This window comes from Bicyclus anynana, chromosome 12, assembly GCF_947172395.1.
Source record: "Bicyclus anynana chromosome 12, ilBicAnyn1.1, whole genome shotgun sequence".
NCBI classification, from domain to species: Eukaryota; Metazoa; Arthropoda; class Insecta; order Lepidoptera; family Nymphalidae; genus Bicyclus; species Bicyclus anynana.
In genome coordinates this window covers 5,813,617-5,828,504 of record NC_069094.1, presented here as the reverse complement: position 1 = coordinate 5,828,504, position 14,888 = coordinate 5,813,617, and the positions used below count along the sequence as shown (strand labels likewise).

The 14,888-nt window shown below is 33.7% G+C and overlaps 2 protein-coding genes across 2 annotated transcripts; one reads left to right on the top strand and one right to left on the bottom strand.

The window, feature by feature from the left end:
• Positions 1-79: 79 nt before the first annotated feature.
• Positions 80-5,858, bottom strand: LOC112050834 (proliferation-associated protein 2G4). Its single transcript, XM_024089197.2, has 8 exons — positions 5,688-5,858; positions 5,259-5,493; positions 4,088-4,241; positions 3,327-3,548; positions 2,519-2,611; positions 2,091-2,204; positions 1,489-1,635; positions 80-1,165 (listed from the first exon to the last, which is right to left on the bottom strand). Exons 1-8 carry the CDS (start codon positions 5,770-5,772, stop codon positions 1,076-1,078), a joined length of 1,140 nt encoding a protein of 379 aa, XP_023944965.1. The 5' UTR covers positions 5,773-5,858; the 3' UTR covers positions 80-1,075.
• Positions 5,859-6,421: 563 nt separating this feature from the next.
• LOC112050833 (UPF0415 protein C7orf25 homolog) lies at positions 6,422-14,730 on the top strand. The gene is made up of 9 exons (XM_024089196.2): positions 6,422-6,865; positions 7,047-7,243; positions 7,783-7,966; positions 8,619-8,755; positions 9,277-9,437; positions 10,610-10,821; positions 11,711-11,845; positions 12,534-12,676; positions 13,638-14,730. The coding sequence occupies exons 2-9, from the start codon at positions 7,091-7,093 to the stop codon at positions 13,719-13,721; spliced, it is 1,209 nt and encodes a 402-aa protein (XP_023944964.2). The 5' UTR covers positions 6,422-6,865; positions 7,047-7,090; the 3' UTR covers positions 13,722-14,730.
• Positions 14,731-14,888: the final 158 nt, after the last annotated feature.

Genomic DNA, 14,888 nt, shown 5'->3' with positions numbered 1-14,888 from the left:
TTCCCATTCTATAAGATCTGTGAATGTGCCAGAAGTTAATGGGAATGGTTGGATAAGGAAGTGAAAATAACAGTAATAATTATAAAAAAAACAGACCGCAAAGGTCAAGTTTGATTTATTCCTCTCTTGTCACAGATTTTGTAACTTTGAATTGTTATAATTAGTTCCATATTATAACTCAATTTAATGAATTATTTTGTAGAAATTCAAATTTTCCTCAAATGTACATACATCAAGGAGTCATATAATCATTCAATTATATTAAGAGATTTAGTTTTAATAATTTTATGGAACTAACAATTACCACAAAGTATTATTTTGAAGTACCCACTATACATCTAAATTCAATTAAAAATTTTCAATTTATTTGTCATTAAAATTTATCCTAATTTAGAAATACATTTTGTAAATTTTTCTGAGTCCCTTGATAAATGTTGGTTACAAAAAATATTGAATACTTCAAAATAATTGTAAATACAACAGTTATCATACCAGTAAGAATTGCACCAATTTTTTTCAATAGGTACCTACTAGTAAAATTATGTCAAAGTAAATTTTGTGCACTAATAAATTATTGTTTAGAAAACCAATAGAGTTCTTAGGAATGATAATTATTAATATATCATTTTTAGTAATCCATGTGAAAACTTGTAATAGATTTGGATAAGTTTTGTGGTATTTATGTACATATATAGTGATTTTAAAATATTTGTGTTCTACTGTATTTTTCTATTTAAAAGTAAAGATATTAATGAATACGGGATTTAAAATAGAATGAAAATCAAATTGGGGGTTTTTTGTTAATAATATTTTACACTTAGAAAAGGGGGTTATTTTGTACATAAACATTAACAATAATTTTACAGCTAATTTGCCAATCTTCTTGATTCTTTATAGCTCAAAATGAATACTAAAAGGTAAACATTCATTGAAAGCTCTATAGAGGGATAAGCTATATTATTATTGCTCTTTTCATCACTGTACAAGTCTGTCAAAATATTGTCCACGTGAGAGATGTTAAAAAGCTGCTGAATTCATTTAAATTCAATCCCTCAGTAGATGAAAAATTCATTTGCTAAGCAGCAGTTTCAACTTCCATAGCTTCCTCAGCACCAGCTTTCTTTTTCTTCTTCTTATTTGACTTGGCAGAGGAGTTGAGTAGGGCCTGCAGACAATAGACACTAAATTACAAACAATTTATTATTTATATTCAATAAAGATTAACATTTAACATTTTTAGTGCTTTTAAAATTGTAGTAATTGTTCAAACTGAAGTGTCAACAGTAACAAATCAGCTCAAAAAAATTACATTTCTATACCCTGTGCTTGTTCAAATCAAACTATTAACAAGTATGCTTTGAAAGATAACAGGGACATATTTTTTATGACTATGATATGCATATTATGTTAATTCTACTTCTGAAATTTTCAATCAATATTATTATGTAGTTTTCCGAAAAGTATAATATAATGATAAAAGAAAATTACATTAAGTTCGGGATCCTTGAGTGAGCGTTCAGTCTTGCACTGACTCTTGTCGAAGGGCAGACCAGTGATGCGGTGTGTGCCGCTCGGCAGCAATAATGCGGTGAATTTGAACTGTGCTACTAATTCACCTGGTCTTTCATATAGCACCTGGAAATAAAAATAGTTACAGTATCAGTGTGACCAGTAGCGTGCATAAGATTTTTATCTAGGGTAGGCATTATTATACATACAAACTATACAAAATGAACAATCCTTACTACAGGATAAATCATAATAATTCCTCACTGAGCTTTTAGTACTAAAGTACTTTATGGTTAATGTAGTTAAATTCGAAAGTGTTATTATTAGGCTTGTAAATCTTCAATTTTATAGCCTCAATAGCTTCACGGCAAAAGGAACTGGATTGAGGTTGTGGTTCATCTCTGCTCGCTGGACTATTGTCCCACTTACATTTAACACACTATTTTCTGTGTAATTGGAGGGGACAAGAAAATGCCCCATATTTAAGATATGGCAAAGAATTGCCTGTTTGTCAGTACACTCATGGTAATGGAATGGTATAAACATTAACTAAAAAAAAAAATGGCAGCTATCTTACATACCTGGAAAGGCTCAATAAGTTTGTGGTTAACACATTCAACAACGCCGAGCCTTGCGCTTGTCTCCTTGTCGAAGCTTCGTAGGTTAAATGGCATTGAACCATGCTTATTGCGTACCTACAAGTTTTAGCCAAAATTATATGTTTGATTAAAAATTTTAAAAAGAGTGATTAAATTACTAAGAGTACCCACAGGTTCAAATCTAGAGGAACACAACTATTTCTCAGTTATATCTGTATACTAATTTGATTGTTGTAATAATCTATACCAATATATGCAAAAACATAACCGGCTCAAACTCATTACATTGTTATACCCTAAATATATAACAATATCAAATAGTTGATATTGACATCACACAATTTAGGGTTCTGTCTAAACAAATTAAATATAAAAACAATTTTGAGTATACTGATAAAGTAATCCTTTACCTCACTATAGAACATTCTTGATGCCTTCAACTTGAGTTGGTAGACTTCATCAGTTTTTTTATATATCGTACATCTGGTATCCATCTCACGGCCCTACAAAAGCACAAATAAATTATGTATTTTACAAATACAGCTAATATTATGGGCCACAATGTAAATACTTACAGCCTATAAATTTCAATGATTAAAAGTAATTCAAAAACTAGTAGTCAAAATGATGTGAAGTTTTACTGTAACTTATAGCTTTTTTTATTTGTTTGTATAGAACTTGATTAAAATACGATAAAGCATATTTCATTAAGTTATACAATTTTCTATTCCCTGATGTCTGCCACACTATTAATGTTACATAGCCTGGAAAGAAATCAGGGTTTGTAAAACTAAGGGTTAATGTTGGCAGGTTTATTGTGCCATGAAGTGAATCTTTTTTATTTTGTTGTACATTTAATAATTAATGATAACTTGAACTGGAATTTAGCCATGATCTCATTGAAATTAGAATGAGCACATGCCCATGATTTGTTAATGTAACATTAAACCACTTGGTGATCTCCATGAGTAAACCACAACAGAAACCTTAATCAAGGTTACCAATACAAAAGAAATTTAATGAGTAATACCTAATAAATCCAGCACCCTATTTATGAGCATCACACACAAATGCAATATGTTCAACAATACATGCACAACAATAAAGGTTCAACAATATTTTAATTTCAACCAAGTTAAAAAGTAAACAATGCTTAGTAAACAGTAATCAAGTCAAGTGTGGAAAGACCCAGGAAACAAAGAATATGATGATACTTACAACACCTTCTCCAGTAGAAATAAGTACATCCATGGCATACACTTCGTAAGTTTCAAAAGTGGCTTTCTCATGCTCTTTCCTTTGAGCCTCAGATGGGTTCTGTATAATGCTCTTCTCCCCATCAATACGGAACTGTTTCAACTGGTGTGACAACATGCCCTCTATGGGCTTGCACCCATACTCTGCACTGATTTTCTGTACAACATCAGTCACTGCATAATTCTGTACAAAAAATATTATTTTTTTATTATTTTGTAGATAAAGATGTTCTATTAACGACAGAACAAAAATAAAAAGTTTTTTCTATTATTAAGATTCCATATTGAAATAATTTACAATACATATTATAAAATTCACCTTGTCTTATCATTTATAATAAGGACAACAATATGACCATTTCAGCCTTTCTTGATGAGTACTGTTTATCAACAAACAAATATGAGGTTATAAATCACTAGTCATTTCACACCTAATAATACTTATAATTAACTAGTTTTGAAATTAATGCAAATAAATTTGATTAATAAGCTTATTAAAATTAACAATTATTTAAGATAAATCTATTTTATATAACATTTTATAAACAAACCATACATAATTTAAAATAAATAAGTTATGAATTTATTTGTTGGTAAACAGTACTCATTCAGTATTTGACTTTTTTATTTTATATAAAATTATGTATATCCAGTTTATTAATAAAAGGAAAATATTATGTTATAAATATTTGGTTTACTATTTAGAGAAATATTTCACCTCACCTCATTCCCTGGTCGGAGTAACCTCAAGGCGGCTTCACTAGCCAGATGAGCTGCAAGGAGGACATCAGCTGCCCGCCCAGACACCTCTCCACCGCCCACTGCCACTGTGTGTGCAACAACTGCAATGAATCCATCGATGTGGGCCCCTAGGTCACTAGGACAATCATTATATTATAAATACTATAAACAACTTCAATTATAAACAGGACATATCATGCAGAAATTAAAAACAATGATCTAAAGCTGCATCTACATACATTAATCATTACCAAGTTTCATTTGTCATACCTTATGATGTTTAATAATTATCATTGTGGTTTCTCCAGCTTATTTGGTATCTCATTGAGGAAAGATTTGATGTTTGTTTGTATTAAATAGGCCCAGAAACTACTGAACCAAATTGGAAAATTGTTCACTGTTATTCATAGTGTAGCAAGTGTGTACACTATTTCCGAGTGATATAGGCTAAATTTTATCCCCATATTCCTACGGGAACTGGAACATCAAGTACAAACTTCATTGTTGATCCAGTTGGGTTATCCTAAATGGCTTTTGATCACAAGGTCCAGGTTTCAAGTACTGGGTTGGGCTATGAAGTACTATGTTTGTCATTCTCAGCCCGGAGTTGGAAAGTCTTTGGGAGGACAGTCCTATGCCTCGGACATTAAGGAACATGGAGGATGCCTGGCCCAGTAGAGGGCTATTAAAATAGGTAAATAATCAATCTAAATCAATTTAGAACAGGCCTGAAATGCAATACAACATTTCAGAGGTACATTTGAGATTTCATGACACAACTTTATATTAATAGGATAGGATAGGATTACCTATCCACAAATGCAATCACTTTTGTTGGTGACATGGATATAGTGATTGGATCAATATTATACAAATATGATTTAAACATGCAAAATGAATTAATTTGCATCTGTCGTGCAATAACTTATAAAACTAATTCTATGTATCTCAGGTTCAATGTCTTCTAAAACAGTTTTTTCAAGGATGATTTTAACCGCCGCTCGGGTCATTGCCCTTTGAACTTTGATAGCAATTTCTCAACTTACAAATGAGACCGAAGTAAATAACCAACTTCTCGTCAAATTTAAGAAATTAATTAACACATACAGACGAATATCAAGAAGTAAGATGTTAAATTAAATTTAATGCTCACATCTTAGCAAGGTCCCCTTGTTTCAGAATGTAGTCTGTCTCACTGGGAATTGGTGAAAAGTGGCATATGCAGTTGTTTACGGAGACGCATGTTGAAAACGCTATGCCTTTCTTAGAGTCCTTTTCCTTTTTGAAGACTTTCGACGTTTCGTCCAGTAGTAATTTGTCCCCAAACTCGCATATTTCACGCGCCGATGCGTCAGGCACACATTTTGCTAGAAGTTGCTCTAAAACACCTGGAATAAGGGAAATGGTACTGTAAGGCAAAAGTTTAGTAAAATACGATTACAAAAGACTGAGGCACATTGCCCGCATGGCGATGACATCGTACACGCGTCCACCGTCCCAGTCGTGAAAGTTACGAGAGTCCTACTTTTGAACTTTTGTTTTGATTTATAGATATATAACACAGTGGCTTCAAAAAACTTACGATTAACAATTTGTCCTGCTAGCTTGTACTTGGTAACAACCAAGTCTTCAGCAATCGTTTTTTCCGCTTCTATAACGTCAGCCATTTCTAAAAACTATAGTTTGGTCAGGTTATGTGGTACTGGCTGTTGGTTGGCCAGTTGTCAGTCACGTGACCGAAAAATGGCGCGCAACTACGACTTTATGTTTTAGTCTATGGTTGAACGAAAGAGCAGTGACCAGCAAACCTCTACACTCAGACCAATTACCTGTGGACATATGTCGCACTCAAGTTCAACAAAATTGTCTGTCGTTTTTTGAGGGAAACAAGGTAAACTCACACATGGAAAATATAAATATACCACCAATAAATATTTATTGTGTCGTTACACTGCACACAATTATAAATTTGAATCGTAAAAACAAATAAATTTGAATCATCGATTGTATACACGCAGCTTAAAAAATGCACGAAACGTGATCATACACTTTTGACAGCGAGGGAAACGTAGCAAGGCAGGTCCTATGGTAATTGCTCTAAGCCTATTATATTACTTCAAGTTAATGGCCGACTTACTACACAATATATACAAGACAATAATACAGATTACTTAATATTTCAGTCGAGTACGAACAATTTTTAGGCGGTAAATCCTAAAATTGTTCATACCCTACTAAAATACTAAAGTAGTCCGAACTAGGCCTTAGGCCTAGTTGGGACTACTAAGCCTTTATGGGCCATACATGGAAGACAAAAAAGAGAAGAAGTTAACACAAATGCTTCAACTTGCAAATATGTAATGTTGTCGAAAAATAGATAAGTTATAACACGTCTAAATCCCCAAAATACTCTTAGTTAAGCCCATTATATTTTGGCGTTAGGGTATTCAGCAATGCTGTCTATTCTTTAATGTGTCGTAGTTCTTAAAGGTTATATCGATTTGTATTAATTACATCACTACTACTTAATATGTTTTGGTCTGAGATATTTTTTTTATTCACCTACACTACATTTGTCGTCTGTGAAGTGTGAAAAAAAAATAGTTTTTGGCAGAAAAAAAATACTATAAGTTTGCAAAAACAAATTCAAGAATCCTGCCAGAAACCTATTGCAGAAATAAGCTTAATGCAATTAAAATTTAAATACACAAAATAGTATTCAGTTATTGAATAAAATAATACATTACACAAGACCGTATAGTAAGTGAAACCATGTATAAAAATATGTTTACCTTTTACCCCTTACCTTTCCATTTACTATTTGAGTGTATTTTTTATAAAATTAAAATTATATACGTTATTAAAACATAAATAGAAAACGTAGAAACAAAGAGAATATGTGAAATTTCAATTCCCTAGTTTTACAAGATTATTTTTTTAGTACATATAACCAGTTTGGAAACCATTCAATTAGAAATTAGAACAATGACCAGTTCTAATGAAGAACTTCTAGAAATGCTCGCTGATAAAATAAAAAATGGCGAATCGCTCATAGATCAGCTAATAGACCGACAGGACTTGGATGGAGTATTGAAACTTCAAAGGAAAATTCGCCAAGAAACAGACTTTTTAAAAAGAGTAAGTTAATGCATGTAATAGTATTATGGACGGCCGAGCAACCACATTAAGGATCTTGTGCGAATACAGAGATCCTCACCCTTCTTTTTTATGTGTTCTTGCCAGGTTTGCTTTCTATCTAGATGAAAACCTAGGTATTTAGCTTCATTGCTTTGTGGTAGAGTCTCTTTACCAAGCTTTATCTTTGTGCACTTTTCGGGTCTAAGTGACATGAGTAGATTTGGACACGCTGGCTTTAACTCTCTTAATTCGCATCCTCTGGTCTATGCCATTTAGATGGTTCTGAAGCTTTTGTGATGCTGATTCAAGCCGGACACCTGCCTTGATTTCGTAATACTTAGAACTGTCTTTGCCCTCCACAAATTTATAATAATATTGGTATAATTGGATGGAATTGGACTTGCAATGTCACAAAATTATAAAAGTTGCTTGTGCAAAGAGGAAGCATATTTTATTGGTTATGAACTTCAAATGTGAATCCGAAGTGTATTGGCCATGCTGTAAATACTATAAATAAACATTTATTTGGTTTGTTTTAGATACAAAAATCAGGCAAGGTGAAAATAGAACAATTATCATGTTCAAACTTGCGCCACTTAGGAGCGATTGTTGATTGTGCTGTTAGGCCTGGAGTGCTGTCTGTATGCAAAGTGTTTCATATCAATGATGATAGTAAAATGGTGGTAGATATTGTCAGTGATGAAGGAAAGACATGGATTAAAGGTAAATAATAATTTTTCACAACTAGTATACAAAATTATGAGCAATGCAATCTTTATGATGCAGGGCATCACCCAGTGTGGGTTGATGTATGACCATAGAGACTAGTATTATCATAGAGACTACAGCAGCTCATTTTAGAGATGTCATAAAGATTGCATCATACATAATATCTACTTATTCTTTAAAACTTTACCCATACTACAGACTTTACCCACTTTTATATTGGATAATATTATATTAGGCTATAGTTTTTGTTTAATGTGTCTACAACTCTATAGTTTGAATAGGGAAGTTGGAAATGTATTGATTTTAGATTTTTCCCTAATACTTGTAGTTTATGGTGAAATTAGTTGCCTAATTTCATAGTTCCAGGTTAATGTGAAGTACCCTAAGATGCATAGCTTTAAGGGACTGTAAACCTGTGTACATATGGTTTTCATTTCAACTTGACACCTCCACCTCCAGCCTCCACACATTCCAGAGATATTGGTCTTGACTCCTAACAGACAGACAGGCAAAAATAATCCTAAAAGGTTAAAAATCGTAACAACTGTACACATATAAATATCCCTTTATTATGGTAAAGAATGTATATACCTGCTTTATTGATACTCTATATTTCCACTTATTATACTGATTATATATATTTTAGTTATTGCCAGAAATCCTAAATCGCTGTCAGCTTTAAGCTCAGGAAAGGCATCATATGGTGCACGGTCCATACTAGACCAAGCAGATGATTACATGGAGTGTGCGCGGCTTTACCCATGTATGTATCAGTCACCAAAGGTTAGTGTTAGATACAACTATGTTTGTGATAGTAACATTTTTATATGATTTTATGATTAGACACTATACTACGAATATGTGCACTGTAGCATGGTGCGGGTGACAGTTGTCTTATGATGTTCATAATAATCGTGAAACACTGCAAACTTTAACAGTGAAAGAATGGTCACCTGCACCGTGCTACATAGCACAAACTGTGGAGATAAATCTTTAAGTCAAAATGAAGCAACTCCAAGCGGTTCTATGCTGACCAGATGCTAATTTAGTTGGTCCAAGCCAGAAATTCAAAGGGCTTTTTTCCTCCCCAAAAAAAACTACTTTTATATAATGAGAGCCATCAGTATATGGTGTTACAAAATAGGGAAAGAGAAAATCCAACAATGTAAATAGCAATTATAAACAATTAAATTTTGACACAACCAATTTAATTGTTGAGAATTCCGTTGTTATAAAAGCAAGTCCAAGTATTTGCCTGAAAGGATTTGTTTTATAATATGTATAGATATGTTTTCTTACTGCAGGTTGTATTTGAATTTGTAAGTGGGATTGAAGAGTCTTTGGCTAATAAGCTAAAATCAAAAGGAGTGTTTGTAAAAGGAGAGGTGTTACCAGACTCTAGATCAAATGTAGAGTTTGATGACTCATATGAGTCTAGTAGTGATGAGGAGATTTTTGAAAACAAGTATGTATCTTTGTTTAGTTTGGGAATATCTTAGCGGTATAATTGTTATAATAATACTGTGTTAATTCAAACCAATTTTCAGGCACCTTATGCCTACTTATACTCAGTTATGCGGGTTTTTATTAATAGTTAATAGTTGAGCATATAACCCGCCTGATTGTTAGTGGAAAACTGCAGCCATTAAACAGCGACTCTTGATAGGAACATATCCCACAAAGTACTGATTTGTCTTTGACGGCCTCCGTAGCGCAGTGGTATGCGCGGTGGATATACAAGACGGAGGTCCCGGGTACGATCCCCGACTGAGCCAATTGAGGTTTTCTTAATTGGTCCAGGTTTGGCTGCTGGGAGGCTTCAGCCGTGGCTAGACAGGCAAAGACGTACCGCCAAGCGATTTAGGTACAATGCCGTGTAGAAACCGAAAGGAGTGTGGATTTCATCCTCCTCCTAACAAGTTAGTCCGCTTCCATCTGAGACTGCTGACATCACTTATCATCAGGTGAGATTGTAGTCAAGGGCTAACTTGTAAAGAATAAAAAAAAATGTCAACTTGAGGCAGAGGTGTTAAGCCTCATGTGCCTATAATAGGGTTGATGACAGTTTTTTAAATTGTATATAAATCAGTAGTATGCCAAAATAACAGGATATCTGCGATCATTACTTTGGGAGCTTCAGCGATTTAAAGGCTCAGATTTGCAGCACTGCCACGGATCCCTGAAAAACCGATCCATATAAAAGGGCACGAATTAATGACGTCGTAGATTCGCTGATCATTAGATTTGTATAGGCGTTCAAACAAAATTACAAATATCTTTGTTATTTTTGCATTTATGTTTACAGATCATGTATTGGAAAAGTGTCACATTTAATGTAAGGAAACTAAAAATGTATGATTTTTCATATAATTACGATAAAAGAATTTTAGTAGATTTTGAAATTTTGTAATCATATTTATTTTGCAAACATACAGACAATGTTTGCTTCATAAGTATAAATTAGTTAACATTGACCTTATTTACGCGAATGTATCATAAAAATCAATTTATTAAACTTAGTCATCATCCCCATTATAAAATTGCATTAATATAATATACAATATGTATCTCATTTAAGACATCACACCTTGTTTACAGTGGCCAGAATTGCATTAATTTAACATACTTTGTTTACAGTGGACAGATTACATTGCAAAGTTGGGATAAATGTTTAGAAGAGCACTCTGATATAAATGTTTTGAATTTAGATGTGACAGCCATGATGGCTTACGTGAGCAATATGACCAATGGCCATTGCAATTATGTGTTCAAACAAAAAGTGCTCACAGAGCAGGCTGCCTGGGAGGCTGAGAGACCTGTGAAGCCTATATTAGAAAAATTATTTGAAGGTGAGGGAAAGTAGGCTGACAGACGGATATTTTGAGATTTATTCAATGTTTTGAGCTATTGTTTTACCCATCTGCTTATCGGATTGTTGAAAGGAAAATGTGAATAAAGGTTGTGTTTAAAAAAAGCTATCGCTATAGTTATCATCGCTACCCTGGAGCTCAGCTGTCTTCAGGTCACGGCTTAGAACTATAGCAATAACATTACCCTCCTTCTTACGCAGTGGGGTAAAAAGTGTCGTTACAACTTTTGGTCTTAATATTTTTCCGTGTAGCCCCCTTTTCGCAATGCGCGATAAGGAACTTCGTTCCAAAATTAATATCTCTTTAAATGTAGGGATTTTTATAAATGGTGTAACCACAAATGCAACAGATTTTTTTACTAGCCTAGTCCTAACATCAGTTTCTAGTATTAAAGTAGTGTGTGTGTGTGTTGTGTGGCAAATATGAGTCAAAAACATTATGCATTTATGTCATGACATTAATATGATCTTTTCCTTTAACTCCCTGGCAACATAAGTGATCTCTAGCTAAAAACTTCGGTATAAATTTTTGTTAATCAAATGAGCTTATGTACAAACTCAGAATACAGAAAACATCAGAAGCAATGTTCAGTCGTCATTACAAAGCACGTATATCACACAATACGGCATGCATACACAGAGTGACAAATCGCTTGTTCGTAAAATTACACCAAAAAAGAGTAATTTCAACGCCTTCATTCACAATCACAATCACACCAGGAGTTTTCTGTATTCGGATTCGGAGCATACAAATATGGAAATGCTGTCTTTAAATAAAATAAATTTAATTATTTTCATTAAATAAATTTGTAGGACTGTTATAATTTTGTTAATGAGAAAATCGTACTAAAAATCTAAAACTATTTTAGGTAAAACTTTGATATGCTGCAGAACAGGTTGGGATGATTTCGAGAAGATAGTCAATACATTAGGCGGCCCAATGGAGAAACAACGTACAGCTGAATTGAAGGATCGCGTCATTGTCTATGATGATGACTATGGAGGTTGGTTGAGACTGAGAGGCGTCGGCGTAGTGAGGTACGGGCAGGGGGGGGGGGGTCGCCCCCCCTAGTTGAGCGATCTATGGGGCTTCATACCAATGTTTCGGTTTCGGCCCTAAAACTAGTTTCGGTCGGACAGTATCAATTTGTAATGTGAAATACTCAATTTAAGTATAGCTGCCGCCCCCCCCCCTGCTACCAGACAATTTTCTTAATAAAAAACCTGCCCCCCTAAAGTGGCACGTCGATTCTTTCTACGATAGTAAATTCCCATACGTTTTTCTAGTTTTCGAAGTGTTAGCGATCGTAGAAAGAGAATCGACGTGCCACTTGGCTAGGGGCCTTGAACAAGAAACTCAGCTGTTGGTTGTTTTAAAAAGAAACAATATTAAATTTTTAAAAGTACATAAACACTTAACAATAGCCGTGATAGCTCAGTGGATATGATTCCGATTCCGGAGGGCGTAGGTTCGGATCCGGTCCGGTGAAGGCGACTCCCAACTTTTCATATAGGTGCATTTTAAGAAATTAAACATCACGTGTCTTTAACGGTAAAGGAAAAACATCAAACTATTGGCCTAAACTCTCATTCTGAGAGGAGACTCGTGCTCAGCAATGAGACAAATATGGGTGGATAACGATGAATGAAGACTTAACGAGACGAGAGATTGATTACTTGTATTATTTTCAGGGCAAGACGACTATCCAAGGCAAAGTTTAAAAGTTAGAGGCCATGTCCGGTTAAGATCAAAGATAGTTTTTAATTTCGGACATAGAATTAAAGCGCTCACTGTTTCCGCTAATGATGGTTTCGTGCGTGCCGCGGCGCAACAGGTAAGCACTAAGCATCATCGATATAAATCGTTAGATAGGCCCCTCTATATTAAAGAACGCACAATGTTATGACTTTACTTTACATTACTCAAAGACGTGCACCCACATCTTATCTTAGTACGCAACAAGCGCATGCTGTGAGTGGACGTGGACTTAAATACACTACTGTTTTTTTTTCTTGTTTAATTCCTTAATTATGACTTCGTGTTCATTTTGGAAGTGTAAAAACACAAGTCGCAACACGAATAAAGAGAAAGGTGTTACGAGTAATGATGCGAAACCAATGACAATTCTGCGACGCTTCGGGGCCCATCTAACGATCTACGATCGATGATCATGATCACTCGTTCTCTTCTCATGGGATAGTACGAGATCAGGCATAAGAAATATATAAGTACCCTCATCTGTTATTCAATTGGGATAAATAATTGATGGATGGAAATATTCACATTGATACATTGCACATAGGTTGCCTAATTGCGGCGCCTTTTTTTCCTATTTAAACTATTGACCTCTTATAATAAAAGGGCGCACAATCATGTAGAAAATTTTACTTACAAACTGGCCAATTTTGCTTTGACAGTTTTAGAATTATTGGTAAAGCAAATTATACCTAAAGGTCTTTAAATATAGTCCAATATTCAATAAAATCCCGAATTTAGAGCAAATTCAACCTTAAGGATTGAGTTTAAGGTGCAATTTGTAAATGCGACTACTTGAATTGAGTGCCAAGAAGTTGTGTTCGGCACACATTGAGTGGGGACTTTTCTTGGTCGCTGATTGTGCATCCACTTTTTAATAGGAGATTTAAACGTTGTTTTCTGATGTGTTCCTGTAGGATCACTTTGCAGGTCTATTATGTATAATAGACCTGCAAAGTGATGTGCTGTACAATGCTGTTAAGTTTTTACTGTGTTTTATAATTCCTGATTTACAATTATAATTTTTTCATGATTTTCAGGGAGTTAATTATGCAACATTTATACACGAGTCACGCGCATTGACAGAAGGGAAAGAAGCCACTGCTACTGAGATAGTTTTATGATATTTTATATGTAAATATGTAGTATAAACTAGTAATATTATTAAATTATGCTTGAATTATGATCTTAAAGAGCTGTGATAGTAACATTAACGTCCATAACAATGATGTTATTAAAATAATTCTCTATCTCTCTCTTTGAATATACAGAATGTCCCGTAATTAATGGATAAAACGCAAATTGTACGAGTAGATACACCACCTAATTATCTAAATCTAATTTAATACCAAGTCAATACAAATGACTGCATTAGAAAACGTAAGCAAAAAGGCAGATATTATATATTTTAAAGAAAAAAGTTGATTTGCACCATTAAATTATTTTTCTTGTAATGAAAATTCAGCAGCTCCAAATACATTTTTACTAGCAACTTTGTAAGTTGTAACTACGAGTACAAAGAGTAGCCACAAGTTTTACATCTATTTATAAACCTCGATCAGTATACAAGTTTTGAAATAATTATGGTACACTTCAGTCCCATTTTTTTTCACAACATTTTTCTTTAATCTGATTATCTTAATGATAGAAAAATAATTATTGCATTCGAAGCTTTTTCTCCAAAACAAATAAAACATTATTTAAAAAAATAGTATTACAGTACATTGGTAATTCATTAAAAAATATAACTTGGTCACCCTAGGGAATTTTTCAAAACTATTCAAATTAGTTTTAGATAATCAGGTGGTGTAGGTGTTCATAACTACCATTTGCGTTTCATCCATTAATTACAGGACATCCTGTATAATCATAAATTACAATATTGATATTTTAGCTCTGATATATTATCTATACCGGTTACTCTCCGAGATCCGATTTTGAAATTTTTTTAGCAATAGGTATTATATCCCCGTATTCACACGGGAACGGGGACTATGTGGGAGAAACCTCGGGGCGTCTGCTAGTATTAAGATATGGAGGTAAATGATAGTTATCTTCACAGAACAAATTATTAAACAACACGAAATAACTATTTATGTAAGTAATACACAATAAATCTTTAAATAAAGTAAAGTGTTATTTTTGTATTTCATTACTTTGATGAGTAGTTAGTTAGTTCCCTTTCTCTGCCGCATGGCCGCAATACCTAGGTACATTACTGATAGGAATTAGCTTATTCCTCCATTGGTTTAGACTTTAGATTTAGATAAACCAACCTCAAATCAAGATAA